Raw genomic sequence first — 19,599 nt, 5'->3', positions numbered from 1 at the left:
GCATATTAATTAATATATGATGGGGATAAAACTGAAATGACCCAAAAACTACAATTCCCAACAACATAAGCAGTGTGAGCGGAAGTGTCCTACTTTATGATCACGTGCTCTCGAGCGCAACGCTCCAATCAGCGTTCAATTGTATCGCTGCAGCTAAGATCATCGACCCCGGGAGGTCCTTGAGGTAACACGAATAACTCTTTTGTCTCTATAATGAACAGAAAATACATACCGGTTTCAATAGTTATGCTTCTTTGGCTTATTCACAGTTAATTTTAAATGTTTAAACACTCGCCTGTCGACATATATCGGAGGCAGTCGGTGAATTTGTTGCGGCCTAGTGTGAAGCGTTAGCTAGCAACTCATTCTGCGTACACAAACAGCAGAATGGGCAGATTTCTTGACTAAACGTGTCATTTTAGCGTTAAATTGATTTTAGAAAATGTATGTTTTTATATTGAGCCCACACGTGTCTCATCAATCGTGTTTTTGAACGCTAAGACTAGAGAAGGTAACTAAAAGACTGTCTCAGCGTTTGTCAGGCCAGTCGGGTGAATTGTTTACGTGGAAAACACTCAGAGCCGCTGATTTATACTTTGTTCATTAATATATATATATATATATATTATAATTATCTAATACCTTTCAATGTTGTAATCTATGTCGTTAATCATTGCATGTCGCTGGTAAAGTGACTTTACCAGTTATTGAGTACTAATGGTAGTATTAATGAGAGTGTTGCAGTGTGAAGTCGTTAGTTCTGCTGTAATACTCAAAAATAACAGCAATTTTATGATGGATGTGCTTTCAATGCTAAAAAACACCCTGAAATGTACATTTTTTTTTTTTTTAATTCACTGACCTTTTAAAAGTGTTAAATATTTGGTTGTATTCTGATTTTCTCTTCTCATCTTCACAGTTTCCCAACATGAGTAGTTCAGAGGAGGTATCGTGGATTTCTTGGTTTTGTGGTCTGAGGGGAAATGAGTTCTTCTGTGAGGTATGTGTTAGTATCTGAACGCCTCTTATAGCACAGTTCTATCATAATTATCTATACAGGGCACAACCTTAAGGTTTCTTTTTTTTTTTACTGATGGCCAAAAAAATACTTGTTTTTTTCTACTTGCCCTTCCATATGTGCCAGAAACAATATTTATACTTTTCATTACATTATACATTTTCTTTACAATTAACTACATTTGCTGGAAAACAATGGCATAAGATGCAAAACATTACTAATTAATTTTAAACCCAATCTTTCTGATTCCTCCAAAACTATCACAAATCATTCTCACAATTTCAAGAGAAAAAAACCCTTATCCGTGTTTGGTAGGCACATTTACCTTTCGCATGGTGAAAAACAGTCATCTCAATGGGAATTTACGCAATCGTGAATTTTGCGCAATGGACATCCTGTGGCGAAGAATTCCCCCTTGCAGATTTTGCGTGGAGTTCAAGTTTGGTGAACTTTGACAGGCGAATTTCCCACGTTGAACAATGGGAAGAAGCTTGGTTTGGCCGTGACCTATGTGTGGGCAGTGCTGCTTTATTCGGATCCCCAGTTGCATCCACAAAGTGGTTGTTAGACTTTCTAGTCTTCATGCACAGCTACACTGAATATTCACAATCCACACTGATATTTTATCGATGAGTTTCTTTTTGACTTCACTCTCCCAGAGTATGAAATGCAGCATTAAAAAGAGTCTGCTTCACAATTCGTTTTTTGCTGATTTCACGCGCACACAACATACGCCAACGCCGCCTTCGCCCGTGGAATTTCGCAGTGCAAAGGAAAATGTGACCGTGCCTTTAGCCAGCTAAATAACTTTACCTTGATGCTAGTTAAATCGGCAGAATTTGGAATAACAATGTTCAGGACGTCACAGAAATCCAAATGTTTCGGTTTGCAAGTCATCAAGACATTAATAAGATCAATGAGTATAACATTCAGCGACAGTGTGGCACTGGCCTGATAGGGCATCAGCTGGCCCAAACCTCTCTTATACTGGGCCAGCGGGCCATTCTTATTGTTGAGCTCTGCTCAATTGGGCCATAACTGCATCTGTATCACCTAAAAATGCTAAGTTGTCTGTCTTGCTAAAAGCAAGGCAGAGATCCTAAGCCTCCTTAGGTTTTTGGAGAGCAGTAGATATCTTTTAGATCCGTTTCCACCTGGTATTATGATGAGTCTTGGGTGATCGGATCACGTGGTCAGGTGAGACACATCGCTGGTTACATCTGGTCGCTCAAATGCATCTCCTGTGACCACTTGTATTCAGGTTTGGAGGGGAGGGTCTCTGTTTCATGACGACATACATCAATCACTATGTCAGTGTATGAAGACAAAGCGCAACAGTGGTTGAAATTTAATTTAAGCACAAACGCAACATGTCAAGCAGAATTATCCGTTTAGTGTATTACCTGTATTAAAGGATCTTCTGGTGTTCCTGCTTGTCATCTGTGTTGAAATCAGACACACTAAAGAAGATCCGTGTAGCTCTCGTGATTTTGTATGCATCTGCTTTTTAAAAATTTCCGATCAGACGGTTATTTCCTTTTAAAGCCGCTCGTAAACGGCAAAGTTTAAGCTCTTGTTTTAGCGCAGCAGTTGATTGACAGGTGAGGGGTGGCGCTTTGCTGCTGGGATGCATTCAGGACAGATTAGTGTTTACACCTCAAATGCAATCTGGTCACATGCGTTTTTGACCACATTCATATGTGTGTTTTGTGATCTGATCATAAAATATTTTAGACCCCGTTTAGATCTGTATTTAGGCCTGACCACATGTGATCGGATCACCCAAAACACATCATAATACCAGGAGGAAACGGGTCATAGTATATCAACTTTACTTTTGGTCCAATGTTTATGCTAAACATTTTCTTTTTTCTCTCCAAACAGGTAGATGAAGACTACATTCAGGACAAGTTTAATCTTACAGGGCTCAATGAGCAAGTTCCCCATTACAGACAAGCACTGGACATGATTCTGGATCTTGAACCTGGTCAGTTTGTCTAGTTTGTGTTTTCTAGTTTCCATAATAAGTAGATTTTCCCTCAAGGTGCATCCATAAAACACAGAAAAGACATCCTGTATTGTGATGGGGCAGTTGTGTTGTGTATGTCTAAATGTCTCTCTGTCTGTGACAGATGAGGAGTTGGAGGACAACCCCAATCAGAGTGACCTGATTGAGCAGGCTGCTGAGATGCTCTATGGACTGATCCATGCGCGGTATATCCTCACTAACCGCGGTATTGCCCAGATGGTATGTCTTGGCATTCCCGACATCATTTTGTTGACAAGTTTTAGGATTTTTAAAATTTTATTCAATTTTTTTTAAATACATGCTTACGATGTTGTTGGTTTTTTTTTTCTTCAGCTGGAGAAGTATCAACAGGGGGACTTTGGCTATTGCCCACGTGTTTACTGTGAGAATCAGCCAATGCTGCCTATTGGTAGGTGTCCTGCTGTGCTTGTGTGTAATTATAAAATTTTGGTTCTTGGTTCTCAATATGGCGATGCATTTATTATGTACACTAATTAAATTAGACTGCTATGAATGTTTGGAACAGCTGTGGTAAGGGAGATTGACAAATAGGGTTGTCCTAGACAATAAAAATTGGAAATCTTTTAAAAATCAAGTTAAAACTCATGTCAAATTTGTAGAAATGTAATCTTTGTGTCCAAGTTGGTTTCATAGATTTTTTTTAAAGACATACATTTATTTGGTAGCAAATGCTATAATGACTTAAAATGTTGTGCTTTAACCATCAAGAAAGATATATTAAAATGCATTTCTTGCTCCTTGAATACATGTGAGTGTACCACTTTATCATTTCAAAAAAGTTTGAAAATGTATTTTTCATTAATATACATGCATATACTCACTGAGCACTTTATTTGGAACACCTGTACATCTACTTATTTATACAATTATTTAATCAGCCAATCATGCAGATACGGGTCAGGAGCTTCAGTTAATGTTCACATCAACCATCAGAATGGGGAATCAATGTGATCTCAGTGATTTGGACCGTGGCATGATTGTTGGTGCCAGATGGGCTGGTTTGAGTATCTCTGTAACTGCTGGGATTTTCATGCACAACAGTCCCTAGAATTTACTCAGAATGGTGCCAAAAACAAAAAACAGCCAGTGAGCGGCAGTTCTGTGGACAGAAACACCTTGTTGATGAGAGAGGTCAACGGAGAATGGCCAGACCGGTTCGAACTGACAGAAAGGCTATGGTAACTCAGATAACCACTCAAGAGCACGTCGGGTTCCACTTCTGTCAGCCAAGAATGGAAAGCTGACCAACACTGGACATTTGAAGACTGGAAAAACATAGCCTGGTCTGATGACTCTCTATTTCTGCTGAGGTACACAGATGCTTGGGTCAGAATTTGGCGCCAACAGCATGAATCCATGGACCCAACCTGCCTTGAGTCAACAGTCCAGGCTGGTGGCGGTGGTATAATGGTGTGGGGAATGTTTTCTTGGCACCTCTTGGCCTGTTAATACCAATCAATCATCGTTTGAATGCAACAGCCTATTTGAGTATTATTGCTGACCATGTGCATCCCTTCATGGCCACAATTTACCCATCTTCTAATGGGCACTTCCAGCATGATAATGCACCATGTCACAAAGCAAAATTAGTCTCAAACTGGTTTCATGAACATAAGGAGTTCACTGTTTGTCAGTGACCTTCCCAGTCACCGGATCTGAATCCAACAGAACACATTTGGGATGTGGTAGAACGGGAGATTGGCAGCATGAATGTGCAGCTGACGAATCATTCATGTCAGCATGGACTAGAATCTCAAAGGAATGTTTCCAAGATCTTGTGGAATCACCACGAAGAATTTAGTCTATTTGTATTACACCAGTATTAGTGTTCCTAATAAAGTGTTCAGTGAGTGTATATAATTTTTTTGTTTTGTTTTTTTTTTATATACAGTTATCATGAATTTAGCCATAAATATCAATATATTTTCTTAGGGTTACTCCAGGTAGGGTTACTTAGGATTTGACCTGAACAAAATGTTTTTTGTTTTTTTCCCTTAAATATGGGAAAATATCTGATTTTTTACAACTTCGCACAGTCATGAGGGTCTGAAGGGGTCCTCTCCGTTTTATGAGGGTGCTTATCGCATAACAGAAAGGCTGCCTGCGTGTTGGCAACATCACCTGACTTTGATTTAGTGGACAAAACTTTTTAATTTTAAAACAAAAACTGTCTCACACCACTTAAACATTTCTGACTTTATCTACATGTTCATCATAGTAGTGTGAATTGCATTTTTAATGTATGTTTTTATAACTAAATAGATCAGAAAAAAAACCATCACCCCATTGACCCGTAGTCCAGTAAGTTTATATGCAGCCATTGTGTGGTTTATGAGGCTAATGTCTGTTTCCCTCATCAGGGCTCTCTGACATACCTGGAGAAGCCATGGTGAAGCTTTACTGCCCTAAGTGTATGGATGTGTACACGCCAAAGTCATCCAGGCACCATCACACTGATGGAGCCTATTTTGGTACTGGCTTTCCCCACATGCTCTTCATGGTGCATCCTGAGTACCGGCCAAAGAGGCCTGCCAACCAATTTGTGCCCAGGTTAGTCTTTTCTTAATATGTCATGTGCAACTCAATGTTGATTTACAGCTATCTCTAAAGTGAATCAGTTGAGTCATATAGACTGTTAAACGGATAGATCGCCCAAAAATGAAAAGTCATTTTCTCACCTTTATGTTGTGCCAAATCATGTGACTTACCGTTGGAAAACAAATGGAGATGTTGGGCAGAATGACAGCCTCAGTCACCATTCACTTTAATTGTATACAAAAAAAAGATGTAATCAAAGTGAGAGACTGAGAATTCCATACAGCCTAACTTCCACAGAAGATCAAAAGTCATACAGGCTTGGAACAACACAAGGGTGAGGAAATTATAATTCACTTCTGGGCGAACTATCCCTTTCAAGGTTGAGTTTCTTATTATGTGCTTCTCAAAACCACCATTCTCCTATTGCAGGCTCTATGGTTTTAAGATTCATCCAATGGCTTACCAGCTACAGCTGCAGGCAGCCTCCAGCTTCAAGAGTCCAGTCAAAGCGATCCGCTAATAACCTGAAGAGGGCATGAGGGGGTGGGATTGGGATCGGGTGGGTGGTAGTCTGTCTGTCTACATGGCCCCACTCTTCTCTTACGTTTTTGTTCTAGATTCAACCAAGACAAATGTCTAAATATGGAGAGAGTCGGATTGTAAAACAGACTTTGCAGAGAACAGAAACCTTACCTCTGAAACACTGTACAGAAAATGAGGTTTTCCTTGTAAAAAATTTTTTTCAGTTCTTAACCTCTACATGGAAGTTATAATTAAGAAAGATACATGAATCTTGCTCACTCTTTGGTCATGTTTATTTCAGTTTGTGTAATATTACCATACAAAACTGTCATGACTGTATGGATACTACAGAGATATTTCATTATTCAATCCCCTCCTCGATTAGACCAGATCATTGGCTTTCTTTGAAACCGCTGTTGCATGTTAAAGGCAGTATGTTTGATATTTGTTTTAAGCTCTAAATAATATTATTGGGATTGTCTATGACTGTTTTTTTGTTGACAGATTGCAAGTTTTCAGTGCATGTATTAGTAGAAATGGCCAGAAATGGAAAGACACAAGTACAATCAGGAAACTCTCTCTGTCTTTATCTGATAAAGTATTTTGTTTTAATCAGTAGTGCACTTCACTTCAGAACAATGCCAACCTCCTATGTTCCTTCAGTGTCAAGATTACTTACGAGATTTTAAAAAATTGACTACAGAGCCACAGTTAGGATTTTTTTTTACTATTTGTAATGGGCCCAAGTTTTTTTTTTTATGTGTGTGTGTAAAGCATTTCATATGTTAGAGAGGCATACGAGTAGAATATATAAATCAATTTGGATGCATTGAAGTTTTTGTGAGTGATTTGTTTTTGTTGGTCCTTAATGTTTTTCCCTTTACAGCTGTTGAGAAACCAGGGTTCAGAATTCAAAATAAATGTCTTTTCCTATAACTGGTGTGAGAGTCCCTCACGTACTTGGGTGAATCAGAAGCCTTTCAAATCAGCCTTTCTCAAAGTGTTTTAAAACTCTAGTAGACGTTAACATATTTGTTGCTCGTGGTAGCTTTAGAGTTAAAGAATGTGAAAAAGTATATGATAAAAGTTACTATCAACATGAGTTTGTGTATATTTTAAAAGTTCAATTAATTTTGAGTTTGTTTGAACCTGACTACTGCTATTACAATATCAATTGCTGGAAAAAGATGAGACACATTCAGATTCATAGAAACGTCAATTATATACTATTGTACTAAATACTTTTATTATAAATGTGCTACATCCACAAATGTCAACAAAATATTCACCCATCTGTCCACTATCTAGTTTAATAATAATAATAAAAAAAGTTTACTTGATTCTTTATGGGTTTATGTTTGTTCTATTCTCATGTTTAAATTGAAGTGATTTGTTTGTAATTATAAATTCAGTGTTAATTTTGTTTTTTTATTATTATAGTTGAGAATCTCTTCACAAGCAGTTGTTCCATCTGAGGAGCATGTGCATTGATGGTTATTTAGACTAGAACAAACAAAATGGAAAGGTAATGGAGTATGGAGCAGTACTCTGAGTCTGAAGAAGGATATGTTCAAGACTTCAGCTGCAGTCGCGTATGGTCTCGAGAAGCAATTTCTGACTATATTAAGGCTATAGATAATACCCCAGGCTTGTTTTGTGCCATATGCTGGTTTCCAAACATCATTTAAACATCTTGCTACAGTCTTTTAAAACATTTTAATTAGTGGAAAGTTTAAAGGGATAGTTCACCCAAAAATGAAAATTCTAACCCTCATGCCATCCCATATATGTATGACTTACTTTCTTCTGCAGAACACAAACGAAGATTTTTAGAAGAATATTTCAGCTCTGTAGGTCCATACAATGCAAGTGAATGGTGACCAAAACTTTGAAGCTCCAAAAATCACATAAAGGCAGCATAAAAGTAATCCATACGACTCCAGTGGTTTAATCCATGTCTTCAGAAGCAAAATAATAGGTGTGGATGGGACACAGATCAATATTTAAGAACTTTTTTTTTTTTTTTTACTATAAATCTCCACTTTCACATTCTTTGTCCATATCACCACCTACTGGCAGGGAGGATAATTTATAGTAAAAAAGTACTTAAATATTTATCTGTTTTTCACCCACACATATATATCACTTCTGAAGATATAGATTTAACCACTGGAGTCGTATGGATTACTTTTATGCTGCCTTTATGTGCTTTTTGGAGCTTCAAAGTTCTGGTCACCATTCACTTGCATTGTATGGACCTACAGAGCTGAGATATTTTTATAAAAATCTTAATTTGTGTTCTGCAGAAGGAAGAAAGTCAAACACGGATGGCATGAGGGAGAATGATTCATTTTTAAGTGAACTATCCCTTTAAGTTCCATATTTGCCTGAGCCATAAAACAAAGATAAAGCCAAAGTCAATTGTCCTTTAAATAAATTAAAATCTCTTAATTCAGTATTTCCTGCTCAGCAATAAGAACCAAAGTCAGCTGAACAGGTGTGTTTAGATGTCAATCAAATTACCGACATACTAAATCTTAAGGCATACATAATAGGGAGGCAATCCTAAAATGACAAGAAATCAGTTTAAACTGTATTCAGCTTGCACCCAAACTCCTCATAAATAGTCAATAAATAAACACCCCCAACATCAAAATCAAATAAAAATCAAATCATTAAACAGTCAAGCAATTTTCAGCCCATCTATCATCATAGAAATAGTAAATAAATCTTTGAAAGTCTTCATAGAAAATATGACAGCAAGACCACTGGCTTGCAAGAGATGAGTTAAAAGATGCCATTCCTAATGATCAGTTCAGTAGCAAATTAGGAGTAAGAAATGGCAATTGTAAAAGTTAATAATTTGGTAATAAGACAGTTATCTACTAAATTAAATCTTACTGTGAGGTATGAATATTGATCTATGACAAACAACAGTGATAACTGCAGACTGACCAGTAGTTGCCCAGAGGTAAAGTAATATAAGCACAGTTAAGATGATCTTACAACAAATAAATGAATATCAACAGAGAGATCAACAACAAAGTGATTAAGCAGTACAACAGAACTCAACACTGTAGGTTAGTAATCTGCTTTTGCTAATCTTTGCAATTACAATATTGAGATCACTGTATAGCTAAGGGTCAAACGAGAGCAGAGAAATTAGAAAACAAGTGGTGATAAAGTTGATGAAAGAGATCAAAAATAAACTGATGTTTGCACGTCATTCAAATGTTACCTGTTCTCCGAGCTCTGTATACTTGGGCTCCAATTTTTTACAGTGGCCGCACCACGGTGCATAAAACTCTATAAGCACGTCTTTCTCTGGGTCATTCATGATCTCTACAAACGTATCTGCCACAACCACCTGCCCATGTTCATGCTTGAAGTGACCGTAAATGAAGACAAAGTGAAATTAATCTCTACAAATGAATAGGTTTGCTGACACTAACCTTGACTGGTCCATTGTTTTTGGCAGGCACAGGCTCAGATTTGAAGTTTCAGTCACTCAGCAAAATAGTCTTCCAGACAACTCTCTAATGACTTTCCATCTTGTCTGAGTAGAGTTCATATTTACAGTTCAAATCAGACATAATTAATGAACACTGACCTACAATTCCCTTTTAACAAATCAAAGTGCTTTGCATGTGTTGGATTATTCTGGGGTAACACTTAACAAATAATATTATAATAATTACTCATATTATATATTATCAATTAATATTAATATACAATTTATAAAATGTATAATTAATATTAATGTTGAATAAAATAGAGTAATATTTTCTTTACAATATTCTTGCTGTTAAAAGGTGCACTCAGTAATTTTTACCTCATTAGGAGTAAAACTTTTTTAATGAAATGAAAAGTAATTTTGAAACCCATGTATGAAATCATGACCAGTTACATGGGACTAAGACTCTAGTCATATCTGTTATGTTATAAAAGCTGTTTTATTCTACATGGAGAGGGTCCACACATGGAGGCTGCCATGTTTGAATCACATGACCAGCTGAATACTACTCTCTTAATCTCAGTAACCCTTCTGTTATTTGACACTTTCACTCATTGATTAAAGTAATCATGGCTGACTGTGAATATTTAATTTCTGGGCTGTCGGATGTCCCTCAAAGTCCATATCCTTGATGCTCATCTTGATAAATTCAAGGAGAACATGGGAGTGTACTCGGAGGAACAAGGCGGGCACTTCCATCAGGATATACTGGACTTTGAACACTGCTACCAAGGACAGTATAATGAGAACATGATAGGAGACTACATTTGGGGCTCATTCATGAAAGTGATTTACAGTATAATTGTAAATCTCGAAAAACTACTCACTTCTAAATCTTTTGTAGTCATTTTTGTATTACTTTAGTATAAATATATGTTAATTTGGATTCAAAAGTTGTTTTTTCTGACTTTATGTGAACGAAAAGACACAAATTCGCCCGTTTTCTCATTGGAAATAGGTCAGTTTCAAAATATCACTCTCCTGGTCACAAAAGCAAAGTTTGTGGGGAATAATAGCCATTTTCTATACTTCTGAGGCATAAGCAATTAGGAAATAACACGTACTACCCAGGAACAAAAATTGTGTTACATAGTGAATAAGTTGAAAATTTAAATATGTTGTTTTGGGTGTTAATACCTTACAGAGGCATGCCCTAAATAATCAGTTTCTTCAGAATTAATTCAATAATTAATTGAATTAATTATTGCATAATCTCTTCTCTGTAAATCAGGATGAGGACGGTGTGAAGCAGGGCTGGTTTTAGACATTAAGGGGCCGTGGGCAAAATCTATATCTATAATAGGTGTGTTTGACTTTATGTAGGCCTGCGCAGACTGATCGGTGACTGACTAGAAGTAATGCATATTAGTTAGAATTTTTTTCCCCCTCATTTCTCTTTTTGTCTTTATTTTTTTAGAATGGTGGAAGAAAAATGTTACCTATTTTTATTAATTACTGTGGAATGGCATGCAACAAAGTGATACAGTCAAACAGTACTCTTTCAAAGATTCAATGCCATAAACTTGCTGCAAATCTAATAAAAAATCTAATAGTTTTCAACCAGTTTTTCCTCAAAAGATGCACACTGTAGCAGCCTGGTAACTTCTAAACAAAACTTTGTCACCTGATGAACTGATAAAATGTTGCATTGGAGCCAGCCAATCAGAATGGATTGTCTGCCAGCTTTTGCCATTTTTGCTGCAATATGCATCGTGCTTGCCGTGAATGATCTGTGGGTATCATGGGCATGCTCTCTGAGACTGTTTAGTGTTTTACAAGTACAGCAACTAAAACATAAGGAAGTGCAAAATAATCAATCCCATATCCAGAACACATTTTGATTTAGTGACTTATTCTTTTATAACTATTGATATTAATGTGAAGATAAATTATAGCAATTTCTAAAACTCCAACACACCAAAGAATATGCATTTTCTTACTTCCTGCTGTAATAAACACTAATATACTAAATATAAAAAATTTTGACAAATGTTTTTAAACAATAATTGTACTGGTTTTAGAATAGATCACTGAAAACCGTCTGTCGACACTAATATGATTAGCCTATTAAGCCCCGTCCACATATGCGGCAACTTTATCGATTGATGTCACTAGTCTCTGTACTGTGAAGTTGCTATTGGGAGTTCCTACTTCTGCTGCTCTAACGTTATTGGTGGACTGCACGTCTGGCCATATCTTTAGAAAATCTGATCACAGATGAGACACATTGCCAGTAAAACTAAGATAGTATTCTAATTTGACAAGGAATCAGTTTTCTTGTAGCTAAAAATAATATATAAACTACAGCAGTGCTCATAGCCTTAAATCATTAACCGGATGATGAAAGATCTATTAATGTACGAAATCTATGAATCAAACTCACTCAGACTGCCAACAGTTTCTAAAACAGCAGTTTTCTTGTCCCTAAAAATGAACATTCTGCAGCATAGTGTTTTAATATGAACTGCAGCAGTGCTCATTGCATCATATCATTAACTAGATGAATGATCCATACATTTTTATTATATCCATGTATATGGTTACAGACAAATCATATAGAACAGTGAAATCACTCTCAGAAACTTTACCATCTCCTCTGTCCAGGCTGCACTCGACTCCAGCATCTCACAGGAGACGGATGACTTGAGCTCCACTGACACCTACTTCTCTCCTATTGGTTGTCGCTGCCAAAAGTCACTCCTCATTTGCATAAAGTTACACTTTTCAAGTCACTGGACACGCCCACATGTAGTCGCCAGAGGCTGCTGTCGCTCGTGTCGCCCGGAAGTTGCCAGCTCTCATTGAAAATGAATGAGATGATGTCGCTTTGTCCCTAGAAGTCGCTGCGTGTGTGAATGGGGCTTTAGAGGAATGCATCACATGGTGTTTCTCTAAGAAACATGTTGAATTCAGTGTTTCTGAGTCAAAGCTCACCATCTTTAAGCTCATTCTCTTTAAGTAAGGCATGTAGATACTTACAGACTTGTGGGCAAACAGAATAATATCTTGCTTATTATTTGATTCCTTCTCAGTTTCTGTTGCTCTTGTTTGTATTGCGTGCAGTGCATGAAATTGTGGTTCGCGGCTCTTGAGCGCGGCCGCACGTTCAGCGCAAAGGGAATGTTACCTTGACTCTGAAAACCCACAGTGCTTGAGATTTTGCGATAGCAAAGTAGACACCAGACTGCAATGCTGGTAATAGGCGTCATTTATGGATTTTACAAGCGCTAGAAATTAAACTTATCGCACATGTGTGGATTGGTTAAAATTAATTTTCTCATTTAAATTTGTAATTGCAAGCAAAACTGTCGCACTGTACAGCCCTGGCTAACTACCAAGTTCACATGTCTTTTGGAGGCCCCGGGGCAATGCGGAGGCCCTAGGCAATTGCCTAGTCTGCCTTAAAGGAATAGTTCACCCAAAAATAAAAAATTCTCTCATCATTTAGATGGTTCTAGAAAGTGTAATCGAGCTTGAAATCATGATTGCCAAGGAGACAGCTGATGTCAAGATTTATAGTGAAAAAGGAGTTATATTTTGGTCTGTTCTCACCCAAAAGCGATTGGATCACTTTAGAAGACATTGATTAAACCTAGAGTCTGATGGATTACCTTTATACTGCCTTTAAGTCCTTTTTGGAGCTTTAAAGTTCGTGCCACCATTCACTTGCATTGTATGGACCTACAGAGCTGAAATATTCTTCTAAAAATCTTCGTTTGAGTTCAGTAGAAGAAAGAACGTCATACGCATCTGGGATGGCATGATGATGAGTAAAGTATGAGAGAATTTTCATTTTAGGGTGAACATTCCTTTAATGCCTAGTGGACACTACATGACTCAAGCTCGTCTACTTTGATGCTTTGAGTCGGCGACTGGTCTGTGACGAGAAGTCTCAGATCTCACGACGAAAGGTCTTGTTGTGTGCACACTCTTGCAACAGGCCAAGATTAGTCCCAGATGCTGCAACAATTTTCAAAACTGTTGTATTGTATTGTCGTCATGTGTGCGCACCGTCCCGACAAGTGAAAGACAGACAACGAGCCACAGCTAATGAAATACAGAGAGAGCACAAGAGAAGGGCAAGGTATTAGGAAGCAGAAGATAAAAAATTATTAGAATATAATAAAATGAAACTTCACCCACATCTCCCTACCCTCTGTCTTCACGAGGACCCTACTGTTCTTCTAGGCGTTTATAATTTTTTTCCCCAAATGAACTGCATTTTTGAGGGCCTAAACATACTCGAAAACTCATGAAACTTTGCACACGCATCAGAAGTGGCGAAAATGTACATCTGATATGGGTTTCAGAATGAGGCGTGGCAAAATGGCTCGATAGCACCACCTACAAACTTTCAACGATGTGCGCTTTATGCTACGTTTCACCTACATGTACAATAATTGGTACACTTGTGTAACATGCCAATACCTACAAAAAAGTCTCTTAGAACCATGTCCTAAACTCAACAGGAAGTCAGCCATTGTGATTTTTCTCTTCAATTTTTGCTCAGTTTTTGCCATTTCAAAGGCCTTGGCGATGCTAAATTGCGAAGATTTTGAGTTTTCTGTGAACGGCGTGTCCGTGGCGGCCTGACAAAGTTTGATGTTTCACCATGAAACAGGAAGTTGTTATAACTCAAACATAAAATGTCCAATCTGCTCCAAACTGTACATGTTTTATAAGAGTACCGGCCTGAACACTTCTATATGCCAATATTCAGTTATAGTCATAGCGCCACCTACTGGCAACAGGAAATGACTTGTTTTACACTGTGATACACTCTTAACAACATTTAAGTGCTAAAAAATGCTAAAAAAAAAATTGGAGTGACATTCCCCTGGCACAGCAGCCTCAATGTGCACCAGGGTGCGAGGGCCCGTTCATCGCTGCTTGCAGCTTTAATTTTAATCTGTTTTTCTTAAATGTTTCCTTTTGCAAATAGCAAAATGGGCGCAAGCCGTTCTTTCATGTTTATTGAAAGAGGAGAGCAAGATTTGGGTTGCAGGAGACAAAAAAGAATTTGAAAATAAAATCATCCACATCTCCTGTTTTTATTTTATTTTTTCTTTGCAAATGGTGCCACTAAAGCACGAAAACAGGCGAGAGCTGTTCTTTCATGTTTTTTGACATGTATCAAGAATAAACTGTTTGTGAATGAATTTCGTTATCTTAAATTTAAGATGCATTTTTGGCGATCCGTTTGAAATGGGACGACACTAAAGTCAGCTGAAACGGCCATTTTTTCACCAGTTCCATGCGGATTTCAAGGGAATAAGCATACAATCGTAAATTTTTAAAAAGGCGAATGCATGAACATGTACAATAGGACACAGATATCAGCAGCACGCACACTAGAAGCTCAATTACAGGTACTGCATTAAATTAACTCGAAATTCTGCTCTAAATGTCATTTTTAGGAATATTAAGAGAAACTGTGCTCTGGTTTTTAGCACTTTCTTTCTCGTCTTTGACTTTTTTGTGCTTTATCATTTAGTAAAACACAGATGTAATGACTGATGTATGTCCTCAAGAAATCAGAGACTCTCTCCTCGAAATCCGAACACAACTGGTCAAAAGTGATGTTGGTGTAACGGTGATGTCTCGCTTGTACATTTCTGATCGGATCATCCAAAGCGCATCTTAATACCAGGTGTACACATGGTCTCAGTCGGGGACGAATGGTCTTGTAGTTGATACACTACAGTCGTCGAAGTGTTCGCACCAGCACAATGAGTCAAAGGACGCCGACTGCAAGTCGTGTAGTGTAAACTTGGCTTAAGCTAGCGGCAGCCCTGGTGTGAAGTGTTTATGCTTATGTGAACTCCTCTCTCATGGTATAATTTGTGTCCTGTTCATGTCCTGATGGTGACAAACGGCAGCTCGGTTCCATCTGATGCGCCCAGACCAAACTCATCTTCAAGCTCCTCCATGAAGTCATTACGGTTAGCCACAGAGAACAACAGACCACGATAACTGAACTTCGAAGTAACCTTCAACACTCTTCATGTAATCAAAACAGAAAGAGACATAGAGACAATAAAGGAAAAGTGCCTATGACCTACAACCACAAGACAGAAGACAAAGAGACATCAGTCACCTTTTGGGTAAATCCAGGTCTAGAACATTCCAAACTCTATACATCATTAACTAGATTTGTACTTTTTCTGAAGAAATTGTGAGTAGTATTTGTAAAAATCACTGCCTCGATGCTAGGGTTTTATGGGTGCTTTGTCGGGGTGCAATACAGTTTTTCTGAGTAGATTTTAGTGTTGCTATCAAAGTCCCTTCTAAGGCAAGTCAGTTCACTCGGTGGCAATCTTTGAAACGCTCCCAGGCAGCTATTTTCTATGGGTACAAGAAACATAAAAGTACAGTTCCTATCTACTTGAATGGGGAAAGAGTGATATCTCCAAAATGGTTGGTCAAGTTTACGATCGAGTACTCAGCAGTAAAATCTGACAACAATGGTATCATAAATTGTGCTTCTTTAGCTTAGATCACACTAATGAACGCTATGTTTCAGGCTGGTCCAGCTAATGCACATTCTCGAGTTGGTGGACCGGCGATGATTTACCTGTAAGGCAGGTCTTTCTTTTCTACATCTGCTATATTAAGTGTTCCAATTTCTCCCATTCATTTTAATACAAGTGTTCTGTCTTGGGGCTAAATAGTTAATAGTCTGGCTGCAATGTGGGCTCTTTTGCCTTGGGCAGCAAGAAACCACCCAGAATACCCTAGCAACTGACTATTTAGCCCCAAGATGGAGTACTATAGATAGACAGACATCCATCCATCCATCCATCCATCCTTCCTTCCTTCCTTCCTTCCTTCCTCAAATGCAGTACATACTCTGACAATAAGTGATTTCAGACGCAGCCACTGTGTCTGACAAGCTTACCTGTTTCTCCAGTAGTTAGATCCTTTGGGGTTGCGAAGGAAATCCAAGTCGTAATACGCAGTCAAGAAATCCCTTTTCCTCAATGTTTCCTGGTTCTCCTTGGTCAGGTGGGGACAGAGTCCAAAACTACAGAGGAAAAACAACCATCATCCATTCTCTGTATATATTTTAAGGCTAACACGCTGTCTACATCAGATGCTAGCGGCACACTGCGTTTAAAGCAAATCGCTCCGATTATAGTCAATGATGCTGTCTACACTGAATGCGTCCATTGTGTGGCACTGAACGTGGACGAATGCCCAATTCTACCTCTGACGTGCTCAAGCTACTCCAGATACTTTATTATCCCATCCGTCTGAAATAAAATTATATCACATTTCATATTTTGTCATCAATTTTATTTGTTATGTATTTAAATATCTTCTAACCGCTACATCAAAGCCAGATCCTGATGTTTCTGGTCTCTAGTGTAATAATTTAAATCACCTTATGTTTCTAACCATTTGCAGTTGTTAAAATAATCACATTATATTAATAATTTTACAGTATATTTTTATACCAATGGATTTCCCTTGAGCTCATGACTGATTGGTCCATGTCATTTCAGAACGTTCACTTTGTCGCTTTCAGTGTAGACACGCCTCAAGCTGCTGTGACACGTCTTATCACGTCATTGGTTGTGTTCGGTGTAGACGGTGTAATTCACACTGGTTGTTGGGGTTTTGTTGGATTAGTGCATTAACCTTGTTGATTTCTGCCTGGTCAGAAATTTTAATCCAACAGCCAACTTTAGAATGTTTGAATTGTTGGTGTTTCTTGGTGTTTGTTGGTTCAGGGTGAATCAGCCTTTATGTGAGTGTAGAGCGCAAGTGTCTGCGTTCAAAGGGAGAACGTCTACTCACATTTTGTCTCTGAAGCAGCGTCGCAGCCCTGTGATGGACATTGGTCCTTTTTGGTGCATGACTCTCTCTTCAAACTTACTACTCAGTCTTGGGGGTCTGAACAGAAGTACAGATCTGCAGAGAATGCGAGAGTGCTCTTGTGTAATCACTGTAACTCAAGTTATTGTAACTCTCATCCTTGATAGGATGGGTTATTTTTTTCTACTGGTGCAACACTTTTCCCTAACTTTCAATTAATTTTCTTTTCAATGTTCACTATTCCGAATGGCAACAGGCTACATTTATCATTCCCCCTTGCTTACTCATATTTGACTTCATATTTGTGTTCCAGCTGAAGGTCTGTGGTGTGAGCAAAGCAGAAACTGTCCCTCATTAAACTGGCTCCTTTAAGAAACTCGGCCAGTTGAGATCTGTCACTGCCTGAGAAGAACCCTGAGGGGATGAATAGAGAAATGGAAGAGAGGTGCTAAACACATTTATTATACAATATGTGCTCATCCATATCTATACTGGATTATGCTGCACACAGACAACATGAAAAATAAACGTCCTTGCTAAATTATCTGTAATTTTGCTTATGCATTCAGCATATGAAGTTCTCATGTCTCAAGTCATACTTAGTGTTTTGGATGTTTTCTCTCTACTACAGAAATCATAATAAGCTAATAAACTAATCAAAAGTTGTGTCCCAAATGACACACTATACACTATGCACTCAGCCATGTAGTGTATAAATTTTCTATTCTTTTTTTTTCTCTCTAATTTGGAATGCCCAATTCCCAATGCGCTCTAAGTCCTCGTGGTGGCGTAGTGACTCACCTCAATCCGTGTGGCAGAGGACAAATCTCAGCTGCCTCCACTTCTGAGACAGTCAATCTGCACATCTTATCACGTGGCTTGTTAAGCGCGTTACCGCGGAGACATAGCGCGGGTGGAGGCTTCATGCTATTCTCCGCATCATCCACACACAACTCACCATGCGCCCCACCGAGAGCAAGAACCACACATTATAGCGACCACAAGGAGGTTACCCCATGTAACTCTACCCTCCCTAGCAACTGGGCCAATTTGGTTTCTTAGGAGACCTGGCTGGAGTCACTCAGTAGTGTATGAATTTTCAAAGTGTAGTATCGTCCCAAATGGAACACGTAATGTTTTTTTTTATTTTTTATTACAAGGAAGCAGAAGTGACGTTTTTATAACGCATGCAATGTGTTGATGCTAGATTTAGCGCATGAGCCAACCTCAGTTTAACACATGTATCTCAAACAATGTACATATTAACACAGTTTGGGGTGATGGTAAAGCACTCACATTTGTAAGGTGCTGTCTTCACAGAAGTTTTGCTAGTTGCTACATTCTCCATTTTTTACAATTGTTATGTCAGACCATCAACGCAGACAGGTAATTCCGCCCCTTTTACTACGTACAGCAAGCCATGTGTGCTGAGTACATGAAGTGATCGCTATTCAGCAGCACAGAGTCTGGCCCTGCCTGCTTCTTCATATAGTCCACAATTCCATCTGCAGACACGGTCAAATTTTAAGATTTTATCCACAACTGTCATAAGAAAAATTTATTTGTATTTAGACTGTATTTGAGAGGTCATGAATGCATGAGCATTCAGGAGTCCATAAAATTCCTACATGCAGATCAAGGCCCATCATACAATGAGGATTCCTGTCGATTCCAAAATATTTTGAGCATTGGGTATCCAGTGACCCCATAGTGCTTACAGATCTCTGTATTAGTGGTACAGTCCACCTGCAAAAAATGTCATTCATCCTTAAACCATGAGAAGAATGTGCATTTGTTCTGGCAATGCTGAACAATTTAGTCAAACAATATATCCTTGTCTTTTTATGCCCCTAGAAATGATTTAGGTCAGTGGTTCCCAACCCTGTTCCTGGAGGCCCCCCAACACTACACATTTTAGATATCGCCCTAATCAGTCACATCCAATTCAGCTCATCAGCTCATTAGTGGAGACTCCAAGAACTGAACTGAGTGTGTCAGAAAAGGGAGATATATAAAATGTGCAGTGTTTGGGGGGGGGGGTTGGGGGGGAGGGGAACAGGGTTGGGAACCACTGATCTAGGTGAATGATCTTTGAAATGCTCTCAATAACCACGGAATTTTTTTTGACTCATCCCTCTG

At 38.4% G+C, this 19,599-nt stretch overlaps 1 protein-coding gene and 1 pseudogene across 1 annotated transcript; one reads left to right on the top strand and one right to left on the bottom strand.

Moving 5' to 3' along the window:
• The first annotated feature begins 102 nt into the window (after nt 1-102).
• Nucleotides 103-7,474, top strand: LOC127425584 (casein kinase II subunit beta). The gene is made up of 7 exons (XM_051671718.1): nt 103-184; nt 920-1,000; nt 2,903-3,005; nt 3,151-3,266; nt 3,381-3,456; nt 5,429-5,618; nt 6,036-7,474. The coding sequence occupies exons 2-7, from the start codon at nt 929-931 to the stop codon at nt 6,124-6,126; spliced, it is 648 nt and encodes a 215-aa protein (XP_051527678.1). The 5' UTR covers nt 103-184; nt 920-928; the 3' UTR covers nt 6,127-7,474.
• Nucleotides 7,475-9,177: 1,703 nt separating this feature from the next.
• LOC127424789 (protein disulfide-isomerase A3-like) overlaps nt 9,178-19,599 on the bottom strand; it is a 13,115-nt pseudogene continuing 2,693 nt past the window's right edge.

Source organism: Myxocyprinus asiaticus, chromosome 34 (assembly GCF_019703515.2).
Source record: "Myxocyprinus asiaticus isolate MX2 ecotype Aquarium Trade chromosome 34, UBuf_Myxa_2, whole genome shotgun sequence".
In the NCBI taxonomy this organism is placed as follows: Eukaryota; Metazoa; Chordata; class Actinopteri; order Cypriniformes; family Catostomidae; genus Myxocyprinus; species Myxocyprinus asiaticus.
This window is presented reverse-complemented; position numbering and strand designations above follow the sequence as displayed.